Source organism: Diadema setosum, chromosome 5 (genome assembly GCF_964275005.1).
Source record: "Diadema setosum chromosome 5, eeDiaSeto1, whole genome shotgun sequence".
In the NCBI taxonomy this organism is placed as follows: Eukaryota; Metazoa; Echinodermata; class Echinoidea; order Diadematoida; family Diadematidae; genus Diadema; species Diadema setosum.
In genome coordinates this window covers 35,416,271-35,442,402 of record NC_092689.1, presented here as the reverse complement: position 1 = coordinate 35,442,402, position 26,132 = coordinate 35,416,271, and the positions used below count along the sequence as shown (strand labels likewise).

At 39.9% G+C, this 26,132-nt stretch overlaps 1 protein-coding gene across 1 annotated transcript in view; it reads left to right on the top strand.

The window, feature by feature from the left end:
* The window catches only part of LOC140228878 (apolipoprotein(a)-like), a 56,766-nt gene that overhangs the window by 27,212 nt on the left and 3,422 nt on the right, over positions 1-26,132 (top strand). The window contains exons 16-21 of the mRNA XM_072309147.1: positions 257-511; positions 2,285-2,407; positions 3,192-3,348; positions 4,653-4,834; positions 8,780-8,893; positions 25,195-25,351. Of these exons, the coding sequence (XP_072165248.1) occupies positions 257-511; positions 2,285-2,407; positions 3,192-3,348; positions 4,653-4,834; positions 8,780-8,893; positions 25,195-25,351 (988 nt within the window). The remainder of the gene's footprint in view (positions 1-256; positions 512-2,284; positions 2,408-3,191; positions 3,349-4,652; positions 4,835-8,779; positions 8,894-25,194; positions 25,352-26,132) is intronic.

The following is a 26,132-nucleotide window of genomic DNA, read 5'->3' as shown; positions in this document are numbered from 1 at the left end:
TGGTCTTTTCTCATCGGGAAAAGGGTAATAGGTTCATGAAATATTGTTCTTTACACGGGAAACGGCTGATAATTGTCCAGACTTCTCCTTTAAAAGAATTTCAAGTTGAAGTGTCGTTTGTTGCTTGTGACATATATTTTAAAAGTGTCTGGCAACAGATAATCACAACTATGTCACAGATTCAGTCACTGTTAGCTGTCAAACAGTTTTTGCTCTTAAATCTCTGCTGAATCGTGACTTTGCATCCCGTCTGCAGCTGACCCAATGGAGGATTTCCATGTCTTCAACAACCAGTACCTCCCCAACCGGGAACCTCTCGTGACCTATGTTGGCAAGACCCCCGAGGAATGCGCTCGCTTCTGTGTCACAGCTACAGACTTTGTCTGCCGCTCCTTCAACTACGTTAGCAATCGGGGCGCAATCTGCAACCTGTTCGATGTCAGCCGTGCGCAGAATGGCAGACTCTTCAGTCAGGAGGGCATCACTTACTATGAGAGGATCTCCCAGACGCGTGAGTGAACACCATAGGCACCCAAATTTCCCGATATGTCCCAGAGATTTTCCTCTATAACATCTACTACACCAACCCTTGGCTCCCAGTCTGGAAAATGAGTGCACTGTGGAATAAAAAATGACCTTTGCACACCAACTTTACATACAACTCCTCAATCAATCATGGTTTTAAGCTCATGTTAGCCAGAGGCGCAAGTGAGCTATTGCAATCGCTCTTCATCCAGCGCCCAGTGTGCATCGTTCCCCCTAAAAAGAATTCGTAAAAATCTTCTCTAGAACCAGAAGTGACAGAGCTAAGTTGATTTTAAGAGTAAGTACATTAAGGATGGTAGTTTCATGTTTGTTCATGACAGATCCAGGTGTGCCCCCGTTACTTGGAGCCTGGGGGAGGGGGGAGGGTGTCCAAATTGAGGCTAATCTTCACATTATTATACATCATCCCCTTGAAAATGTTCAAATTTTTGCATGGTCAGATTTTTACCAGATTTAGCAGAGATTATCACCATGGTGATGGAATATGCATCTGTGTAAATGGGTATTATTTCCCACCTGGCGGCTTTAAGGGGTACCATGCCCCAGGGGGAAGCAAAACTCCCAAATTTAAGAAATCTTTATGAAACTTCTATCTAGAACAAGAAGAAATAAACTAAGTTAAATAGTGCTCTGAGTAAGTAGGTTGATGACTGTATAGTTTCTACCTTGTTCATGGCAGATCCAGGAGTGGCTGGGGTGGGGGGAGCAACACATTTCACACTTCTTTGTGAAACACATGGTCAGATTTGTCACCAAACCCAGTGTGTTATCACAACGGTGACAATTTATATACTTATATCAAGGACCACATGTACAGTACCCCCAATTCAAAAAAAGAAAAAAAAAAAAAAGAAAAATGAAATGTTGTTTAATACTGGAAATACTCTGAATATATACATTTTGACTGGGCTTCAAGGTTTTTCATAGCCGATCCAGAGGTTGGGGGATCAAATGGGGGGGGGGGGGGGGGAGTTTCTACATTTTATTTATTTATTTTTTTTTTTTTTACTGTGTAGTCAAACTTTGGAATGTATATTGTACTTTGAAGGTATTTTTACCAGTGAGATAAAAAGTGCAAATGGACACTACATGTATATGCCCCCATAGAAGCTCTCAAAGCTACCTCTGCCCCCAAGTTTGCAATTTTCTCTGGTGTATAGCTGCAAGAGATTGCGTGGAAGGTGAACTTTCAATGCTCAGGTGAGTGCGAGACCCCAGGGGCTCTTACTGTATATGCCATATATTTCACGAGTCTAAATTTTCGAGAATCAGGAATTCCCGACGATTTCGCGAGTGGTTAAATTCGCAATCATGGCGTCCTGCACTGAATGCAGAAATGTCCATGCGTACGTCACATTCGCGAAAATAAGAATCTCACAAAATATTCGGCGTATACAGTATGTGATTCATCTATTGTTTTGTTACACATTATAGTGATTTTGATTTGATGCACTGTGGGGAACCAGGGACCACTGCAGGCACTGTAATGAATTGTTGCAGCAACTCCCAACTCGAAAGTTTCCAGTTGATATCATCTGACAAATGAAACTTGCCCACATTTTGTAGTTCGAATTTGGCAACCCATTTTGTGTGATAGCAGCTAATCCAATGTGTGAAATGTGTACATTTGACTGGTATATTGCATCATATTGTCAAGGTAATGTCATTGTGGAGCAAGATTTGTCCCTTGAATCTGTTGAGTGATTGCGGCATCTTAACAACATCAATCTCCTCACAGCGAACTGTGTGGATGGGAATGGAACCAGATATCACCCATGCCCGTCGGGCCGCTGCATCCCCAACATCTGGTTGTGTGATGGAGACAACGACTGCAATGACTTCACCGATGAATCAAATTGCGGTATGTTGACAACTCTCATGCAGGAAGACATTAGGACATCAATATCGATAGTTTTTTATTTCTTTCACCTATATTCCTTTATTTTGAAGTTTTGACTAGCTCCAGCAATGCTCTGATAGTAAAGAAATTTTCTCCTCACAGCGAACTGTGTGGATGGGAATGGAACCAGGTATCACCCATGCCCGTCGGGCCGCTGCATCCCCAACATCTGGTTGTGTGATTGAGACAACGACTGCAATGACTTCACCGATGAATCAAATCGGTGAAGTCATCATTTCACTTACAATTTTCAAGTGCCAAAGCCCTTTAGGAATAAATTCATTCAATGAAGTGCAAACATTTTAGAAGTTCTCCAAGTGCAGCCACCAGATCTTAAAGTAGCAGGTTATCCAGTAACATAACATTATGTACCATTGTCTATATTACATGTGAAATATCACTGTATGAGTGAATTTTGGATATTAAGCTGTACTCATTTAAAAAGAACAGGCTTGGTCAGATACCTCACTTCTAGGTCTCCGGGAAATATATTTGCAAGAACTGTTACTACGATCCAATAGCAGACACTTTCATGGATCTGTTCGGTAGCAGTGTTTTGCAAATTATCTCATATATTTGTTTGCATTTTTTACGGAAATGCGGTAATTGCAGTTAGTTGCCATATGGCAGCATGGAAAAAGCAATAAGTCAGCTATGAGCATGCGAGCTATCGCCATGGTACAATGTATCTGGACTTCACGTTTCCGATTCGTTTTCTCCACAAAAAAAAAAAAAAAATGACCAGGAGTGCCCGAGGGATTCGACATTCGCCTCGTAAATGGGACCGCTCCCAACGAAGGGCGGATTGAGGTCCAGTACAGAGGGGAGTGGGGCCTGGTCTGTGATGACGAATGGGACCTTAATGATGCACATGTTGCCTGCAGGGAACTTGGATACAGCAGGTTAGCAGTGAAAAACATAACATTGACTAAAGCAACAACAACAACAAAAAAAAACAACAAAACAAAACAGTACCCCAAAGATCCAAAACAAGCAAATGTATTGTTGTATGCATGACTGTATATAATTATGAATGTGCATATGAATGTATATGTATGACTGATGTATGATGTATGAGTGCTGTGTTGATGTATGTGTAGGTCCTTTGCAGGATCACACTCACATCCTTCAAAGATGACATGGTGTACCATGAAACTACCTACTGCCAAAAAGTTAAAGGTCACTTTTTGTAGAAATTTTATAAGCTCTGATCTTGTCAAGGGGCTTGTGTCCATCTGAGCTATTCATGATGCCGGAGTACTACAGCACTTGTGCGTATCAAAAATAAAGGTACTGGCAGTAATCCAAATTTTGAGGGCTGTTATTTTATAAATGTCAGCTATGGAGAGTGCAATGTTGGTTGTGAGGAAAGGGGAACTCTTCCTCTTCCCATTGATACCTAATTATGTCGAAAAAAATGCCATGCATTACTGAGCACATGAACTTTAAAGACAACAATGACAAATTGTGCTTTTTCCAAGATTGAGTGTCACATGAAGGAACAATTGATGGCTCACTGAATGGATGAGATCTGTCAATGAAAGTGTTCAAATTAACAGGCAAACTTGCACGACTGCAGGTTTGTGTTCAGGCTTTCTTCTAACCTTTCATGGTCCATAACCTTCAACATGGCCACACTGTTGATCACTTGGTAACTCCCACAAAGGCTATTCCACCAAGCCTGTATCCCACTATCCATTTTCTCTCTTCATATTCAAACATGGTTAGTTGCTGTGATATGTGTTGAATATGAACAGAGGAAATGGACTGTGTGGATTGGTCTTTGTGGGAGTGACCAAGTTATCGGACAGGTAAAAGGTTGTTTATATGGATCATAAAATGTTAGAAAAAACCCTTAACACAAATCCTAAACACAAACCTGATTTCGTACAGGCTGGCCTGTTTATTTGGCCACTTTCATTGACAGATCTCATCCATTCAGTGAGACATTCATTGTTACTTCATGTGACACACAAACTTGAAAAGTGCAGTTTGTCATTGTTGTCTTTAAAGTTTATTTGCTAGGTCATGCATGACATTTGTCAACATAATTAGGTACCAATGGAAAGAGGAAGAGTTCCCTTTCCGTACAGCCAACATGGTGCTCTCCATAGCTGACAATTAGGAAATGATAGCCCTCCAAAGTTGGATTACCTTTTTTTATACAATCTGTAGTAATGTGTTTTATTTGGCATTCTGCTTGCAGGGGGGCAGCTAATGCCTACACTGTGAGTGAGTTTGGACATGGAACACTGACCAGCATCTTGATGGACGACGTGAGATGCACCGGCAATGAGGCATCGTTGTCCGACTGCCCGTTCCAAGGCTGGGGCATCAACAACTGCGTCGTTGGGGAGGCTGCGGGCATCCTGTGCAAGCTAAATGAAGGTAAGAATGTCTCCTATAGGGGATCTTTTTTTCTTCCTTAAAATCCAAAGTGGTCAAATTGCATCCTGGACAATCACTTTAAAGGCAGCCGGTCGTCGCAGGCGATTCGCAGCTCAGTAGAAAAGCACGACAAACTGCTCCTCCCGTTATTGTACCCCCGTACGTACCGAATGCCGAACACGACGCTACGCAGCGCACCAGCGAAAACCAGATGGGGCACGAGCGCCGTGCGAGCTGTCCACTGTAATTTCAACATGGACGCCCGAATACCTACCGAATGGGGCCGAATGGGTGCATGCACAAAACCGCACAACAGCCATGCGCATGAAAATCTCTCCCGGTCCGCGACACAACAAGTAGTGAGAGCTGTCGGGTGTACGTACGTACGTACGTATCTGGCTCCAGTCTCTGTTTATATGCACTATGGTGCCAATTTCAGCAATCTAAGCAATAATATTTCAAAATGTCTGAAAATATTATATAACAATATCATAAATTATTCATATATTACGTTGTTTAATATTTGGTATTTATAAATATGCTTTGATGAAGAAATATTAAAACTCTAAGCTTCATGTATAGCAAGTTGCAATGCGTATGGCCATATGGCAGGTTGTTATGATCTCATCGTGCAATGTTGTCTGTTGCGTCAGCTGCATGCGTACAGCTTACAGTACATTGGGCCGGATCGTAACATAACAAAGTTGACAGAAAGTCGTCGGTACCGGTATGTCAATATCAATATTGTGAGTGGTATGCGTGTACTGTTTGCAATAAAAAGTGCTGTACTGTTTCGGCTTAGCCTTGGCTTTGGTTTAGTAATGAAACCTCACAATGGAGATCAAACAGCCGTCCAACTCGAGGCAACGTATCTACTTGTTTGACGCTATCGACGAGTGGAGAACGCAGAGAGACGTGTTCTTAGCTGCTATGGAGGACAAGTAAGAGACCAGAGGGGGAGGCTTCAGCGTCAGCGTGCCGATGAAAAATTTGCTTTCCACTTGCTGGAGTTGCATGAACAGTTTTGCAGGAATTTTTATTTAGAATGTGCAAATTCGTGTTACGACATGCACGGTGGAATTGTGTTGCCACGGCTTACGTCAATCAAGCAACCCCAGCTGGCCAAGTCAACAACTTCAAGGAATCCAGATCCAGATGATGTGTACGTAGAAGTCTACACATGAATCAATGATTGATGTGGAATGACTTTTTCTAATCTAGTATCAGTAACTTTAGGGCATTTGCGTTTGATCGACAAGTAGGCCTATTTTTCTATGTATAATTCTGCAAAAACTTCTCTAAGTTCTCATTTATGTCAAATTATGATAATGCCGTAATTGAAATGACATTTGCTGGGTCAGTTTAATGTCATTAGTCCCGTTAAATGAGAAGTTTTTCATATCAATCATGTTATGCAAATTCCCCAAGAATATGATTTAGGATTTGCAAATGAATTAAAAAAAAATGAATAGATCTATCGCAAGCTCCATCATACATGTAGTCTAACCTAATAGATCTGGTAGAACTCTAACGTTTAAACAGGGGAACTATAGGTTCAAAGATGATAGATCTAACAATAATAGATTCTAGTTTAGGCCCTACTTCGACTTGAAGGTATGTCGGTTGGTGCACGGCCCCCTTATACCACGGCCACAGTTACACTGTGCAGTGCAACTGTGGCCGTTGGCCCTGCACGGGCACAGTCGCTTCCCCGTCCTGAATTTACACACGCCAGGGCAAGTATGGTTGGACCTACTACTAATCGACCGCCTATAAAATGTTTATCTGCTTGATAAGAATATTTAACACTGAAATTCACGTAAAAAAACTTGACCTACGTGATTGAGAAAATCCAGCTCTATCAAATGCCGTTGTTCCGTTTTCGATTCGAAGTTTCAGTGCAAAATATCGCCGACGAACTTGCGTGGCCTCGTTTCAGCTCCCCGCGGTAAATCGCGTTATTAGGATCGACCGCTGTTTTTGCATTGACAATGCACGCAAACCGAGTTGTATTGAACACCGTGTTGTACGAAGCTTTTTAGAAGCCTTTTAGAAACTTCCATAGACATTACATTGTGCTGTCATTACGATTCGGTGAAAATATTCGTTCGAAATTTTGTCCTTGATTAAAACCGTTAATGAACAATGAATTATCGCGTTTTCCCACACCATCCTCATCTACATTCAAAGCCAATCCATTTTTATGTGCTTTGCGCGCAGAGAAGTGCGTACCAAGTGTTCAGTGCGCGAATTATATGCGGTCGGTTTCAGTAAGGGTGGTCGATATGTAGTAGGGCTACCATACAAGACACAGGGTCTCCGACCCAATCGTCCGCGTTCAGAATGGACAATTCGGCGGTAATATCCGCTACCCATGACGATGTGTCATCGTCCATGATGGCCACCCTACCTATATATAATCTGATCTGACGATTACAGTGTAGTTAACGAGTGACGACAATCGACGGTGCGATGAAGAGAAGGCGTACACTGTAGTCGTACGAAGTACACATGTATAGGCAGCTAGCTACTATAGCTCATGCGAACATTGCATCACACAGTACATACAGTATACCATACATTCTCATTACACAAAACGTACTCCCCGCGCTCAGATCAATCAAGCGAGCAAACGAGATACTATAGCGCGATACATTGCTTTAGGGATGTCTTGCGCACACACACATTTCGCTTCGCAGCAACTTCGGAAGCGAGTTTACGTGTTGCCGCCCGCGGCTGAAATATGTCCATGTATCCTCGCGCCTGGGTGTCTTTAAGTCATCTTCAGTTTAAATAATGGGGGGGGGGGGGAACTTGTACTCCTATATTCATAACACATTGTTTCTCCCATATCCTGCCAAATAGCTTTTCGGAATGGGTGGTGGTCCCAAAATGGCCAGGTAACAGAGGTCAGACTATATTTAGCATCCATGTCTGTAGGGCACATGGTGGCCTGTTTGTCTACTTGTCCCCTGTTTCCAGGCAAGAGATTGCAGCTGGGCTTATGTACTCACATTGACGAGGTGCTTTGTCATACCTCCATTCCTCAAACCACAAATCACCCAAAATCATAGCCCATTTTATGTCGCTGTCTGGTGATTACAATTGTATGTGCACTGATGCAGATGTAATTCTGAATGCAAGTGTGTGTTTTGTTTTTTTTTTTCCATTCCTGCCACCTGAATCAATGCATTCATATCACTGAGACTGCAAATATTTTCAAGTGGCTAATATCATCAAAAACAGGTTCCCCAACAATCAACTTTAGTGTCTTTCCATTGAAGGGGTCAAACCACTCAGACAGGGGACATGATTTATCTCAGTATCTCTCTTTCTCCTTCTCTTGCTCAGTCCCTCTCTCTCTCTGTCTTCTCTCCCTTGCATTAGAAGCATGGCATTTCCCTTTCAGTTTAACAGCATAACTTAATTGCTTTTGGCTTGTAAGTAGTGGTATAGTAGGCATAACCTTTTTCTCTCTCTCTTTTCCTGTTGGATTTGATAACCCTTTCCAAGCCACTCATTTATTTGGACTCCAGGATTCGTAATATTAATTTGGTAGAGTAGGGCCCTGTTTTTTGAAGAGTTATAATTGATTTAAGGTGATTTCTATCATAAGTATGTGGCATTCTGTGTGGTAAGTAAATTTACAATTGATTATAACTTTTGGTAAAACGGGGCCCAGAGATGGTTGCCAACCCTGAAAGATAGTGACCTCAAAGTACCGAGTGGACTTCAGGCATCTGTGCCTTCAGTTAGCTAAAAGTGATAATAGAGTTGTGTCAGGAAATGGTTGTGGTTTGATGGGGGTGGGATGAATAAGGAGGAGGAGTATAGCTGCTACGGGCATTAACCCCTGTTGGTTCCAAGAAAGCATTTTGAATTTCAAGTCCCAAATCTTGACATGCCTGTACACCCATTTCTCTTTTCTATTGCCCTATCAAACAGACTGCGGATCGAACGAGTTCCAGTGTGCCAACTTGATGTGCATACCTGAAAGTGAGAGATGTAACAATGTAGACGACTGCAGAGATAACTCCGACGAAATCAACTGTCGACCAGGTTTGGAAATATCTTAAGAGCATATCTTTTATCTCTTCTTGGTGTTTGTCTTTTTTTTTTATTCTTCCTCCATTCACAAATTCTTGTGTTGATAATCTTCTCTAGAATACACAGTCTTTGGAACAATAAGTCCAAGTTTCAGGAAATGTTTGGTATGCTTATTAAATCAAAAATGTTTGCATATATCATGCATTTATTTTTTATCAAATATTATTTATGTGTTGCTTGAAATATTATTTATTATCTATCAAATATGTGTGACAATATGTACTTCAGAATCAAATGTGCACAAGTGCATTAACACTGGTACTTATGGTTTACTCAAACTCTTGGATGTGTAATCATCCAGTATATAAATTAGAGTATCAATAATCAGGCCACAGCAGTACTTTTATTTTTATTACCTCCGCCAAGGGAGGAGGTTATGTTTTCGTTACCGTTGGTTAGTTACCGGGTAGTTTGTTTGTTTGTTAGTTAGTTATTTTGTTTGTGTGCAAAATAACTCAAAAAGTAGTTAACGGATTTGGATGAAACTTGCAGGAAAGGTTTAGAATGATAAAAGTAACAGATGATTAAATTTTGGTAGTGATCCGAGAATTTTGGGGGAATTTATGAAGGATTTTTGATATTTTGGAAGGTAGGGTCAATGAACTTGGGAGTTAAGGCTGCGCGTATTTGAGGTTTGCATGCGCGCACTAAAGTGCGTGCTCTAGTTTCTGCTAGGGTGAGGCACGCCGTGCAGCTGAGGGTTTATGGCGTAACAAAGGCTTCTATGTTTTCTATAATCGGGCGACTTTCAGCACACAATGCTATAAGTATGAATGGGTGGAAATCACTGATATCTCTATGGAAGAACAAGATCAGTGATGGAAATGAGCTGCATGCTTGGCGGAGGTCTGCGCTCTCAGAGTGCTTCTCTAGTTATTTATATGTTTTTGATCTCGACAGGTTTGAAACAAAATGCATACTTATGTCTTTGTGAAGGTTTTTTTGTTTTTTTTTCCTTGAATGGATTATGATATGTGATTGTGTGGGCACCCAAGGTTTAGGTGCAGTACTCACCTGATAATCAAGAACCACCTTAGAGGGAACACTGCTTAAGTGCTGCAAACTTCAATGTGACAAAATTTTTAGCATGTCATTTCCACCACTTAATTAGAACAGCAACCTGCTTAATGAGGACAGATGTTGGCTGAAAAACATGCCTTCATTCTCCCACATTGATATCCGGAAGAAAAAATTAAGAAAAGTAGTCACACAATGATGTCTGATAGATTCTGCCTATTGGGCAACTAAAGACATTTGCAGTAAATTTAGTATGTTACACAGTAGAATGGCATTGTGCTGGCAGTGATGTTGTTGAGCGCTTTCAGGTTCTACTCATGCATGCAATTTATTTTGCATTGCTGCTTTGTCCATTTGGTATTTTGTGTTCTTTTTGCTGTAGGTTGTTCAACCCAAACATTTGCAGTAGGATGTAGTCAATGGGACTACAAAATTAAAGCTGGCATTTTGCTGGCCATGATGTTGAGCACTGTCAGCTTCTACTTACACAGGCACTTCATCTTGTGTTGCTTATTGTCTGTGATTATTTATCTTGTCTAATGTGGCCATGGATATCACTTAGTACCATAACTGTGCATGATTTAATGTAATATACATACTGGGTTTCATGTGGGATGTTTTAAGCTCTTCCCATAACTCTGACACAAAGAAAACATGGTGTCAGATGTCAAGGAGTAGGTGGTAGGTAACTTTTACATGACAACATGAGGTTGAAGATGCATGCATGTCTGAGAAGCTGTTGGCTGTTCTCTCTCTCTGTCTGTACAGGTGAAAAGTAGAGAATATGAAGTGGGTTTGTCAAATACCAGTCAGCAATTGAACAACAAACCAGATCACATGACAGATGAGCATCTGTGTTTTTATCATTTGGGCAGAGCAGCTAGGTTCTGCCGTGGGAGAACACTACTTCAGAATCAGAAAGATTTGGGTCACAAAACTTTTGCAAATTGGAGCTGACGCCCTTTTTCATGACATGAAACTTGTGCATATTGGACCGAATTTGGAGCCCGTTTTCCTGGCCTGGAACTTTTGTGAATTGCCGCCCAGGAAAAAATTAATAGTATACTACATGTACTGGATTGTGTAGAAAAAGCCTTCGTGTATATTTTACTTTCACAAGTCATGGCTTCCTGTGAAATTTTTGAAAGTTTTATCAAGGCAAAATTGCTGGTTTTACAGTATCAATTTTACAAAAAAGTAGCTGCTTCAAACACTGTATACGCCATATATTTCGCGAGTCTAAATTTCCGCGAATCGGAAATTCCCGATGACTTCGCGAGTGGTTAAATTCGCGGTCGTGGAGTCCTGCATTGAACGGAGAAATGTACACGCGTATGTCACATCCACATCGGGATCAGAGTCAATATTTTCGTGTGTTTTAATTTTTGCGAATAGCACCCGACTCGCGAAATTCGTGAGAATAAAAACCTCGCGAAATATTCAGCGCATACAATAGATAGAATACAGATACTTTAGCACCTTGAGAGAAATGTAACTTTATGCATTCTATACAGGGATAACAATTGATAAAATTTATAACACCTACCACACTTTGATACGAAGAATCAGCAATTAAGAAATTGTATACTGCAAGGCATGAGATTCATGTGCAAAAGCTTTACTATGAAATAACTTCAAAAGACAATCAAACTTCACGTGTATGCTCTCAAAGTGCACTTGTACCTTGACAGACATGCATGATGCCAAAGATGACTTCTGTTGTGGGGAATTTAACTGCTCACTCGCTCAACCTCGGGAGGGTTTCAGAATATTATGTCGCAAAAATCGTGCATCTCTCAGCCTTGTCTTGGAGCTTGTATCCTCTCTCAATATATGGAACTTGCCATATTATGTTCTCTCCCACGTGAGCTTAGTATCGATACCACATTTTACGGATGATTGGTTGGGTAGACTGGAGGAATGTTTGATCATAGAGACAGCACACACAAATTGGTAGCATTAGGACCGTGATGGATATTTTGAAAAGAACAATTTATTTGAAAAGGCACAAACGATGGTATTTACCCTCATTTCTGACCGTCAGTCTCTCTCTGCCCGTATATGTAGAAATATGATAACCATTAGGAAGACTTTGTTTGTTAATACCAATCATTGGTGACTAGGAAGCGGCAACAGATGAAAGATGAAACGGACAGGTAGTCTCGGTGGGAGGACTAGAAAAATCATGTCAAATATAAAATTACACACTTGTTTCCACACATTCAAGTTTCAATCATTGGTGGCTGTCTAAGTAGTGTGGCAGCAGACTCACAGCACAGGAAATTACCCAATAAGCTTTAAACAATTACACACACACACATATAAATCCCAGGTGCCCTATTGCATGTCTGTGGTCACACTTAGATCGCCTGAATGTTAAAGTAACATACATATTTCACAGCATTTTGTAGTGTTGTTTATTCAAACTGTCAGACAGATGAGCTATAAGCTAAAATACTAGAAAATGATGCCATTTCAATAAAAAAGCAAACACATAATAAATAAATGCATAAATACAGATCCAAAGTTACTGCATAATCTATGTCATTGCAAATGAAAAATGCGAAGCCCTGCTTATGATAGAACCTGTATGAAAGCACACTATTCAGCAAAACGTTCAGTGCCTCTTAAAATACTGTTTGATTGACATTAACACATTACATTAACATTTACATTACACAACACATACATTAAGCCCTGCTTAAGATAGAACCTGTTTAAAAGCATTATCTATGTCATTGCAAATGGAAACGCGAAGCCCTGCTTAAGATAGAACCTGTATAAAAGCACATTATTCAGCAAAACATTCAGTGCCTCTTAAAATACTGTTTGATTGACATTAAACTTGAATTACATTAAATTTTCATCTGCAAATAGATGGTATACAACACATTTTGTCCTTTTTTTGTGCATTTCCTTACAAGGGAGTAGTGATAATGACGAATGCTGTCAGATACCCTGTTGAAGGAATTGGCCAGTATGCATTGTCAGCAAGCAGTTTTGATTATTACTATCACTGAATACTGTGTATTTATGTCCACATATCACTTGAATACATTTTTATCAATCAACCCTGTACAAAATTCCCTAATTTATATATCTCTATCTGCTTATATGTTTGTATATTTCTTTCTATTTCAAGTAATCTGTACCTATATATCACAAACATTACTTAATGTTTTTCATTACATGAGATTATTGGTTTTAAGTCTATTATATAAATTATAAATATATCCTTATCTCTCTCTCTCTCTCTCTCTCTCTCTATATATATATATATATATTTATATATTAACTCTGTTTTAAATTTCAATTAAGAGGCAAACTAAAAAAATCACAAGGTTAAGCATGCATAGCTTTTTTACCACATCCCTGAGGCACATGTGCATAGATGTGTTTATTGTATGCCTCTTGTCCTGTCGAAACACAATCATCTGTAGTCATATAATTCACACACACACAAAAAAAAAATATATATATATATATTACTTTGCAAAAAAAGTAAGAATTTGGTCAAGGCACTTATTTTTCCCTTTTTCTTTTTTGTTCTGTTTAAAAAAAACCCAACAACAACAACAACAAGATAATCTACCAAAGTGTGTAATTATGCTGAATTTGTAGATGTTAGCCAGTTTGCAACCCTCGACATAAAGTCCTTTACATGGTTTACTTTGATATCACTAATCTATGACCAATTGAGCATAAATATCAACAAAATATAAAGAAACAGTAAAGAAACAAATATGTTATTCAAAACTATGGTATAGCACACAGAGAAAGAATTATGAAACTTAAGACACACAATGTCATGAACAAAAACAACAACAACAACAACAACAACAACAACAAAACAAAGCAAAACCAGATTTACACAATACTATGATTTTTTTTTTTGGGGGGGGGGGTGGGGGGTTGTGTTTTTGGTAGTCTAGTTTGTTTACCCGTCAGAAACTTCGTGCAAAAATTGTGAATTGACTTAGGCAAAATTTGGAAGGAAGGTCAAAAATGAGGGTAAGGCACACTTGTAGTATTTTTTTTTTAAATGATGTTATTGTTTTACTGCCTGGCTGTGGTGAGATGGTCCATTTCAGAAGACTGTACTTGCACTCTTGTTGGAAGCGTATTGCACCTCCCCACCAAGCCATCTGCACTGTCACCGTCACCATCCATGAGTGAGCTGCATTTCAGAACATATGAGAGAGAGAGAGAGCCCTTTGGGTGTGGTTTCTTCATTGACTCCCCTCAATTCGTAGAAAGGTGTGACTTGAAAATATACAGTTTTATAGTAAAAAAAAAATGTGAAGTGTCTCCTTCATTGTTTATACATGCATTGATGTTAATTGCCATTGGGGCAAATAAGTAGCTACCACATGATTGGAACAAGGATATACAGAACATCGCTTTTGTGGAACAATTTTACAGCAACATTTATGAGGCACATTATTTTTACTGCATGAACAGCAAATTTCATTGTGTGTTCAGTTTGGGCATCACGTAAATCTCAAGTTACAAGAGTGGTACCACACATGTGACTTGTAGGGTAAAAATGATGCATCAAGCTTAAGTGTGTACAAAAATATGACTACATTCGACAGAATGATGAAGTGGAGAAGCTTCTTCAGTGGCAGCTGGAGACAGTCTAATTATTTTACTGTTGATGAAATAAACTTGCATTTTTTTTTAGCTCACCTGAGCCAAAGATTCAAGTTAGCTTTTAAGATCATTCACTGCCTGATTATGATAAGTTGCCCAAAAAAAAAAATGAACAAGAATGAGATAAAATGAAATAATTTGATCAGACCTAAAGTTGGTGCTATGCCATTATGATGATATGAAAATTGAAAGGTATGATGGAGGGCTTAAAAACCACATACTGTGACTAAGTGTGCCAGGTACATGTACCAGCAATGAGTTCAAAAACCTTGCCAATTGCATGTACTGATTCTAACCCAATTCCAGCCAATCTGAAACAGGCTGCCATTCACTTCAAGCCATGCTGTAATCAATTTTCCAGGCTCCCAGCAGTTCATACTACTGGCTTTCTGTATAGTACTTGGGCCTCACCTTGTTATTTTTGCGTGAGGCAGGCCTGCTCCAATCGTAGCTGCAGAGGGCAGGTTTCCTGTTGACGGTGGAACTGCTGCATCCTCCGTAGTAGACACTTGTATACTTGTTGGAAGTGTCAATCTGCTCCAGGCGTTGCCTGCTCCAGGCGTTGCTGTTCCATGACCTGCTCCAGGCGTTCCTGCAAAGGGCAGGACTCCTGTTGACGGTGGGACTGCTGCGTCCTCTGTAGTTGACACTTCCTGTGTCAACCTGCTCCAGGCGTTGCTGCTCCAGGTGTTGCCTGCCTCAGGTGTTGCTGCTCCATGACCTACTCCAGGTGTTGCTGCAGAGGGCAGGGCTCCTGTTGACGGTGGGACTGCTGCATCCTCCATAGTAGACACTTGTATACTTGTTGGAAGTATATTGGACCTACTGTTCCAGGAGTGCCTTCTGTTGTCTTGACCATTCACCTGTGAACTATAAGTAAAAATAGAACATTTGAGAGAGAGCCTTATGGGTGTGGTTTCTTCATTGACTCCCCTCAATTCATAAAAAGGTGTGTCTTGAAAATATACAATAGTAAAAAAATTGTGAAATGTCTCCTTCATTGCTTGTAGGTGCATCAATGTTAATAACTGCCAGTAGGATACTAAATACACCATATATAATAGCCAGTCTAATTTTTTTGTGAATCGGGACTTTTCTGACAATTTTGCGTGCGGTTAAATTTGCGATTGTGGAGTACAGTATTATTATGCCTCATGTTCATGTACCATACTGCGTGCCAGTACATGTACTCATGCATGTCGCAGGCATGTGGATCAGAGTTCGTATTTACATGCGGTTGTTAAATCTGTTGATAGTGCCCCACTCATTATCATGAAATCCACGAAAATGCAGACCCCATGAAATATATGGTGTGTATAATGTACTTAGCTGCCACCACATAATCAGGTTGTGAATATTATATGCTGGAGCAGTGCTTTAACGGGACAGTATTACAGCAAAACTTCTAAAGCATATTGTTTTTACCGTATAAACAGTAAATTGCATTGTCTGTAAAATTTTGGGCATGATGGCTCTTTGTGTTTGTGTGTAGGTGCACGTGTATGTTATCATGTCTGTGAATATAAATCCTGAAGGACCTATTACACCTTTCCGGGCAAGCTATGTGGGCTTGTTGCATGTATGGAATTTCCAGCACGCAGGATAATTTTCTGCAAGAGGACAAGGATTTGGGCAAGTTTCGTGTGCGTCTTACCTGCTGTGCTATTTACGTTCTACTCGCGTTCTATTTACGGGCAAGTTGTGTGGGAGTTGCCTGCAAGGTGCTGCCGCTATGGCCCTTCTACTGGTGTTCTGCGTGGACATCTGTGGGCAATCCCGTGACTCACCCAGAACAAGTTTGAGCATGCTCAAGTACCCGTCCCACCTTTCCGGGCAAGCCTTGCTTGTGACTTGTGGGGAACAATTTACCTGGAGGTGCCCGCAAATGGCCTGCACAGTGACAGTACCTAGCATGTAGCCGCCCGTAGTTGCGCACGCAAGTCTGATTTACCCGCAGCCAAGTTTTGAGCATTCTCAAAACTTGTTCCGGGTGAGTCACAGAGATTGCCAGCAGAGGTCCATGCAGACAACATTCTACAAGCATAATTTGGGTGTTTTACTGGCAAGGAATGGTGTCGATACTGCCAACATCCATGTACAATGTACCTGGTCAGTTTTGCAGGCTTGGAGAGAGATGTACGAGCAAATTGTGTGCATGCTGGGGGTCAGTGACAGTTACTGCCATTTTGCTAGTTAGTTGAGAGTTGGCTGCGGCCAGGATAGTGACATTCTCTGGGACCTCTGCCATATAAATAGTCCTTCGCAGGAATTACTTCACTGATTGTCAGCCCCCATGCGCTTGGCATGCATGTCACACAGAATACCCATAAGTCCACGTCCAGTAAGTAAGACGCATGCAAAACTCTCCCAAATCCTTGTCCACCCTCAGAAATTGTCCTGTATGCTGGAAAATATGATAGGCTGAATAATCAGAAAGCTTTTTCTGTAGTGGCTGGAGATAGTCAATATATTTTCAATCAGTGGAAATATCTTTAGCATTACATTTTATTTCTTTTTAATTGCATATGAAATCTTGTCACAAGATCATTATAAAAGCAGTTTTTTGTCAAAACTACAATGATAGTCTGTCTTTGTTGAATACGTCTTTGTTGAATATGCGTAGTTGTAGTTTGAACTTGTTTGATATTCAGGAGTATGTCCATGTATTCATATTTATATGTAGTGTATGTCTGAGTAAATTTGCGCAATCAGGTCAAAGGTCTTGCTCCCAAGTCACCCCTGATTATACAGTGGCAACTAAGATGTGTTATATAGCAATACAACGTGAACACATGTCTTTCTTCCTTGATGTATCAGTATACAAATGATGCACTGGACAAAGCGGATCAGTGAGAATTGGATCCGCAAGTTTACAAGACCGTCCAATTCGGTGGATTCCATATACGGTGCGCCACCTATCGGTTGTAGCGGACAGGCCGAAATCCGCAATGCCTTATGGGAAAAAGTCGACATCAAAATTACTTGCATTATATGCACATTATATGCAGCAGCGCAGCTCAGCTCAGCCGGCCGCGCCGGGCGGGCCGGCGCCCGGGCGCCCGGGCTGGGCCGGCCGGATATCGATTGCGAGATCGAGAGATAGATAGTTAGGCCCTAACATGAGTAGCAGATGACAAAATCAACAAATCACAGAAAAAGCAAACTTACGCTGCAACACATCCACAGCCAGCAGAATGGACTAAAGCGTCTGTTCTGCCGTTTGACGCTGCTCAGGCTTCACAGTTGCCTTGATGTAAATGTGGTCTGGGTGATTCTGGATGTGTCCCATGGACATCTTCAACGTGATTGTTCTTAAACATAAGGTAGCCATCATCTTTTTTGAAGCTTGCTAGCCTTTCTGGGGTCCAATCACACTATTTGATAAGGTAGGCAAACACATCTCCAAGCGACAGATCAGGCATAGTACTCAGATCCCTAGTCCATCTTACTGGCCTATCGTACAAGTTCACTACAGTCCCATCTGCTGATCGTACACACCTTCGTTTCTTTTCCGATTCTGCGTGGTCACACGGTTCAAGAACATCATATTTATCCCCACATTTCTCCGACAGCTGAACAAGTTCGTCCTTTGTTTTTCCTCGGGTTGGTATGCCACGATCATTCAGGTATTTCTTCAGTTCGTCGACTCGCATTCGCCGGAAGACAGCTAGGTCTAGGGGGTCTGCCATTTTCGCCTTGAGCCTTGGGTTTGGGGGGTCTGCCATTTTTTTGTCCGCTGTGCTTTGTGGCAACGCGACCGTAACGCCATAGACGTCTACCTCTAGTTACCGCATATCCAGGCGCTAGGCCAGTACAGTTATTGTACAGTAAACAGTGCATTGCGCATGCAGCTACTGTCTGCTGCGCTGCAGCGTAGCTCTAGCTGCATAGCGCGATGTCGACCCCAAAGTTGAAAATCGGCCTGTCCGCTACAACCGATAGGTGGCGCACCGTATTTGGAATCCACCAAATTCTCACTGATCCACGAATTAGGCCTGTGCATCATTTGTGTTATAGAATGAGCCTGTAAATTCATGAAATAACAACCGTTTTCCCTGTCATGCATCCAGTACACCTACAGTTGTACAACACTATACAAGACTTGAGCCATCCGTTTGGATTTCACTGGACGCATGGCTCAGTGTGGATCAGTTAAAATCAATGCATGACAATTGACCAATCAGATTGCAGAGGTTCTAAACCCCATTTTATAATAAGTATTATATGTGACCGTGCACCACAAAACGAACAAAAAGTCGCATATAGTGATTTTGTGTGAGGACTGAAAATCGGTGAAATGGGTCAACCTAACCAATCTTGAGTTCTTCATTTTTTCTGAAAGAGCAAGTCTTTGTCTATATTATGTTAAAGTTTGGGATCATAAAACTGACAGGAACTTGTGTTTTCAGCAGTTTTTCTCGAACGCTTTTTGGTAGAATAGTGTGATTAGTTGTTTCTCATAGAACCCTATTCCCGTTTCTCAAAAACCTTGTCCATACACTTCACTTTCAACTCCAATAACTTTAGAGAGAATAATGCTACTGCATTGAAAGTTGGTATTGATCATCTCATGTGCTAATGAAGCATGCTCAATTTCAGTTTAATCTGATAATCTGTTCATTGTTGTTGCTCCAGTGGTCAACATCCTGTTTTGTTGTTTGTTTTTTGTTTTTCAATTCATCTCACAGCCAGCATAGCTTGGTAAAGATTAAACGCTTGAATACACCCTGTACTTCAGAGCCCGTTTTCTCAGTTCACACTTTCCAGAGTGTGTCCTTTCTTTCCAATATTAAGATTGGTTAGGAGAGTCCATTTGAATTGAGTTATACATCATTTTAAAGCTTAAAGTCTGGTGTTTCATAATGTACTCTTAACTAAAAATCCATATCTGGCGACTTTTTGTTTGTTTTGTGGTGCAGAGTCACATATTATAATGTCAAACATTTATCAGAATGGTCACTTCTCTGCTAGTTGTTACTTCTTGATCTATGCATGAGATACCACATTATAGTTGGCAACTTTAACCCGTTGAGGACGGACTGATTTTGCTTCAACACGCATTTCCCATAGACACCTGCCCGAGTATACTCGGGGCTCGTCCTCAACGGGTTAATAGCATTGGTGGATGTTTCATTTTTACCTGGGGTCAGTTTCCCTCACTCCTCGGTCCATAAGTTCCGCCTGGTATGTCAGTGGTGTTAGTGACGGCATTTCTCCTAAAAGAGGCAAAATTTCCCATTTGTGTTGAAAACAAGAGAGAGAGAGAGACGAATTAGAGAGCTGTGTGAGTAAATTTTCTCCTCTATATGTGTGAATATTTCAGTGCAGTTGATTTTCACTGTCTATTTTAACATAGTAAAGACATACAATTGTCCTTTCAATCATCATCAATGCTGATTACTCTCCAAAGTTATATGAGCAGATTGAAAATCAATCATTGAATGCATTACATAAGCTTCGAGGGACTGAGATAAAATGGCAGTAACTAGAAGCAGCATGTATAAATTCCTCACCCTCCCCTCCCCCCCATGAAAAAGAACAAATATCATAAGGAAAAATTGATTATTACACAATAATTGAGCTCGAGATAGTCCATCAACTTTGACTTACCCCAACATTTTCTTTCTGCCGTCAATTGCCCTAGCTGTATATGGTCCTATAGAACAAAGTTGTTTTAGTTGTTCCCGGTTGTAACTCAAATAGTACCTGCGAGCCGTTGGTGTATACACTGTGTGTAATATGACTGTGCGATGTTCAGCATAGGCCTACAGCAATAACACTGCTTGCGAGTACTCGTTATAAATGCATTTATATTGTGACGTTTTGTAAATGGGAACCCTGTTCTGCCTGATATCTTCTTATAGAATCATAATACAGTGCAGAAGTCAAAGTACAGTTTGGAGCTGAATACTTACTTTGTCAACAGAGAAAACTAGATATAAAAGGTCTCTCAATTCTTTAGCAATTATCTGCTCTTCGCTCGAGAAATCAATGTCCGTCAGTGATACGAAAAAAAGGAAGTGCACGTCCTATGCGGTGGATGCGTGTAATCGATCACCACTTCCAATCATTCAGATATTTAGTGTGTGTGAGTGTGTGTATTCACAATATAGATTGTATGTGAACAATGATAATGCCTGCTGAATATCTCATTCATTTGTTTGGGGAGAATAATTGAAAAAAATGAAAATCCAGGTGTTTTTTTAATACCTCTGCCACGAAGTGTCACCCGAGGCATTTTTTTTTTTTTTTTTTTTGGGGGGGGGGGGGAGAGGAGGGGGTAAATTATATGTGTAAGACCATTTTCATGCACTGCTCAAAAAAAGGGAGTGATTTTTCAGAGAAGGGGACTCAAATTTTTTTTATTTTATCAGATGTGAAATGCTGACATGTATTGAATTATTGAATGATGTGTTTGGTCTTCTGAAAGAATGAGTGAATGAGAAATATATACTAGCAGCACCCGTGGAAATCCACGGGTCTGAGGGGTTTTATTTTTTTCTGTCATATATACGATTTTGCACATTTTTATTGATGAAATAAAAAGAAAAGTTTTCTCATTCTTTCGTCACTTGTGCTCTCTTCTACCCATGACCACCATCCCCCCACTCACATTTTCGCCCTCGCAGAACAAACAAACAAACAAACAAACAAACAAACAAACAAACATTTAGGGAAAAATCACCAAAAAACGCTTATGAGATTCTCCGAAAGTTCTGCCCACAGATTCTTCCCGTCTGAACGGGGAGATACTATTGACACTATGACTTTGATATTAATTATACCCCCTGCTCTTGCATCCATGCAGGCACCCGAGGGTCAAGGCATCGCATTTTTTTTTTAATTCCTATTTCTTTTCCCACGTTATGAGAGAAAAATATAATATTTTCGTCTTCAATTGCTCCCTCATTTTGTTTTTAATCACCAAAACTTGGTTTGATATATCATAGAACCATCCGTTTATCTGCTTCAGACTAAACATCATCATTATTATTATCATATTATTATTGTTATTATGCCCCTACTGTTATTTTATTATTGTGATCATAGTCATTAGGCTTTATAAGTATAAGAAACCCGTGGAAATCCACGGGTCTCAGGGCTTCGTATTCTTTCTTTAATATTTCTTCAACCACGTTATGAGAGAAGAAATACACAAAGAATATTTTCGTCTTCATTTGCTCCCTCATTTCTGTTTTCATAATCAAAACTTGGGTTGATGGATCTAGAACCGCCTGTTTATCTCATTGATACTGTTTATTGTTTTTATTATCATTATGATAATTGATTATGATTATGATTACGATTATTATTATTATCATCATTATTTTGAGGGGGGGGAGATCATAGTCATTCGGTTTCATTATTATTTTATGTAATTCATTGACATGGCGATGACTCAAGGGAATTAAGAAAAAAAGTTTATCGGTCAAGGATAGTGAATCTTTTTATCCGTCATGTCAAGGTTACTCTCAAGGTTACTTATTTCAAATTGCTTCATTATCATTGATATTTTATAATTGAAACATTGCGTCTCTTCCGCCCACTCTTAGTTATGGATCATAGCACCCCTCCCCATTCATTTGCATTGGCCTATTCTCTTATTATCATTATTTCAGTGTATTATTGTTATTGTTATTATCATTTTTATTATTACTAACATTATTAGTATTATTTAGGGGAGAGGAGAGAGTAGAGTCATAATATAGGATGATCAACATAGGGAGGCGGAAATGTTAATTTGTTAAGAATTGTAAAAATCTGTTTCCCCCATTTTTCTGCTCTTGATAAAAAGCCTTTTCTGAAGACAGTCCTGCGCAAACTGTCCAAAACTGCTTCGCTGCACTAACATACGTAATCTTGTGCTGAGCAGGACTATTGTTGCTATTGTGCTGAGAGAAATAAAATATTTTCGTCTTCATTTGCTCTCTTTTTTTTTCTTTTTTTTTTTATCACTAAACCTTGGTTTGATAGATCATAGAACCACCCATTTATGTGCTTCAGACACAGGTACATTTTATCATCATTATTGTTATTATTGTTATGAATATTACCATTATTATTATGATTATTTTATTATCATTACCATTATTATTATTATATTATTGTTATTGTTATTATTATTATTATTATTATTATTATTATTATTATTATTATTATTATTATTATTATTATTATCATTATTATTATATTACCACTATAATCTCCATTATTATTTGTGGAGGGGGAGATCATATTATAGTCATTAGGTTTAATAAGTAGGCACCTGTTGCAATCCATGGATCTCAGGGCCTCGTATTTTTTCTTTAACTCTTTTCCCACGTTATGGGAGAAAGAAAATTATTTTTGTCTTCATTTGCTCCCTCTTTTTTATTTTTATCACCAAAACTTGGTGTGATGGACCATAGAACAACCCATTTTACTTCCACTTAGAAATTCAAAAAAAAAAAGAAGAAAAGGCGGTCGGCAAAGCGAGGGTTTCCTCTATGTCCACTTGATCATCTTATGAATATTCATGTTTACAGCAGCTCTGCAGTAAACAAATGGACAGCGGCGCGTGTAATCTAAAATTCTAAGGATACAATCGGCAAGGACAAAATTTAAGTGGATATATAGCCGTCCTAAACAGTCTGAGTACAATGATAACCGACTTGAGAGTAAACTAAATGAGCTGCATAGTATCCTGCAGTCGTGCAAAATACAATAAAATAACAGCATTCGTTGTTTTCATTAGGGCACGCCAATGCCAATGCCGAACGTCACTGTACGTAAATGCCCTTGTATGACCACGCCGTGTATTATACCATATGAGAGTCCATATCACGCGCAAGCAGATAGTGTTTCGTGTAACCATTGTCAATACATACACAGGCGCAGGCCACACACTGGCATACCGTACCCACCCGAGAGTACATTGTGTGCGTGCATGCGTGTCCGCCGGAAGATGTCAGAGATTTCGCTGCACCCATCATCTTTATATCCCACTGTCTCTGCAAGCTAAAAGATGCACTCTCGAGAAATCAAGTCCAGCGCAGGATTGGTGAATATTAAAACGCTCAGCTCTTTCGTCACGCACAAAAATGCATTATGCATCTATCTAATTAATTTTTCTTTTTCGTCCTCTACGTCGACACGGAGGCGGAGCGGGGACGAAACCCACGCTATTCGATGCAGGATACCCTCCTGCGGCCGACGGCACCGGTCGCAGCTGCCCGGAGCCGACAGCTCGGGAGGAGATAGACAATCCAGCAACGCCGCAATAAAACAGGAAATACATAAGGCCGCGACAACAACAACAACTTCGCGTATTATATATAGAGATTTTTTTTGTTGGGGGGGGGGGATTGGGTGGGTGGGGAAGACTTTAACACTTACTGTACAGTTCCCGGTGTCACCACATAGGTGCCATGTGCAGGACAGTGTTTTAGATGTATTATGGGATATCCTCTTATGGGTGGCTGAGATGACTCTTATCCCAATATGAATGTGATGCACAAGTATACCTTTTTTTTCTTTTCTCAGTACAGTACTCCATGATTGTGAATTTAACCACTCGCGAAATTCTTGGGAAGCCCCATTTCCCAAAAATTTGTAGACTGGCTAAATATATGGTGTATATCTCTAGTGATTGCAAATCAGTAGAATTTTGAAATTTTATACACTTTTAGTTGAATTCTAAGCAACAAAAAAAGCAGCAACGTAAGAAAAGCAGACGAAAATTGCATTCAATTGTATGGGACGTAAGACACACTCAAGACAAAATGGAAAAAAATAACATTATTATTTGCTTGTGGTGATGGTGCATTTGGGTGATTTCCCTCCACAAAATTTTGTGGTTAATCCATCTCTTCCAAAAAGCTGCTCTGGTAGTTTAAGAGCTACCCGATCGATGGTTTCTGCTGTATGCCTCAGTTGGCAGAAGTATGCTCTATTTGTTCTGTGCATACCGATGGTTCACCTGAAAATAGTGTTTTAACTCATATCCAACACTCTGTAGTTATAAGAATGCCCTATTGCAAACTAGTCAAGGACAACAGACTAAAGTCCTAGTTTGAAGCTTTATATTCTCTGGATGTCTGTTGTCAAATTCCAACTTATATCAGACTGACCCTCTATAGAAGTATTTCATTGGTCATGGAGCATCTGCATATGTGTATGTTGCATCAAAGAAGACAATGAAATCATATTAATGCACTGTAATGGAAAGGTAAAATGATTGGATATGGACAAGGTATGAGCAGGGTGAAGTGATGGATATTTTCAAATGTGATGGTTTGCTCCATTTTAATTGGCATGAACAGTTTTACACGTTGTATTTGCAATATTCAGGATTTAATTCGTGCATTCAGATGAGCACCCATTTTCTAAAATATTGGCAAGATCTGTACTCGTGTTTTTCGTTTGTTTGTTTGTTTTTTTCTTCTGTTATGGCACTAATCCAAATCAAGACAGATTGGATAGTTGTAAGATTCTCCTGACTGATACAATCTAATCATTTTTGCCCTTTTTTTACTTTGTGATTAAATCATACTACTACCACCTTGTTTTAGTAAATGTGTTTAATTTTCCTTTTTCCCTTGAAGTCACAGAAACGGAAACATGGCCGGTGCGACTGGTCGGCGGCCGTGACTCGAAGTCAGGTAGGGTGGAAGTTTTCATCAACAATGAATGGGGCACAGTTTGTGACGACTACTTCACCATCGAGGCAGCCAGGGTTGTGTGTAATCAGCTCAACATTGCGTAAGTCAACACATATTTTCAGGATGAAAGGGTAATTTCACACCGGGTTTCATGCCTGCTTAAACGAATGAAATATAACAAGCTGAACAGAATGTTGGGGTTTTCATTAGAATCAACCCTTATTAAGATAACAAGACAAAGTTATAGGCTTTTAAATTTATAGGGATATTAGGACTAGCCACAAATGCAAATGGGAAGAGATGATGATTTTGTCACCTTGCAAAGCTCCAACTGGCCTTTGCAAAATCTTTAAATTTCTTTACTTTTCATGAAATCGCAATAAATGAATTGTATCCTTCACATCAAATTATTGTAGCCTTAGTACAATAAGTGTACATAGTATAGTAGTAATGCCCTAGAGGGGAAAATCGGTTGTAGTTGCTTAAAATGAATTTCATGGTAATTTTGTTCACAAACCAGTGGGTGGGTTGTTAGGTGGCCAGTATCATGATTTTAAGGAAAGCATGTGATTTTTTTTTTTAAAGATGCTGTCATGTCATGTATCTCAAGTAAATGTTTATATTAAATATGAAATCATGGTAGTTAATATGTTGTCCCGATGTAGCATTCACAGAGTTCTGAAATTAATGGAAGGGTGTAATCCCATTTTGATCCGTTTTTGCCAATTCAGACAGCAATCTTGATGTTGAATCTAGTGGGACATTTTTGTCTACTGGTTGCCTTCAGCTTTTACAACTCTAAGCAGGGCCATATGTTGCGAGGGCTTGCTAGGGATAACTGGCACCTTTTCTGAAAATCTCTTCACACAGCAATCATAGTG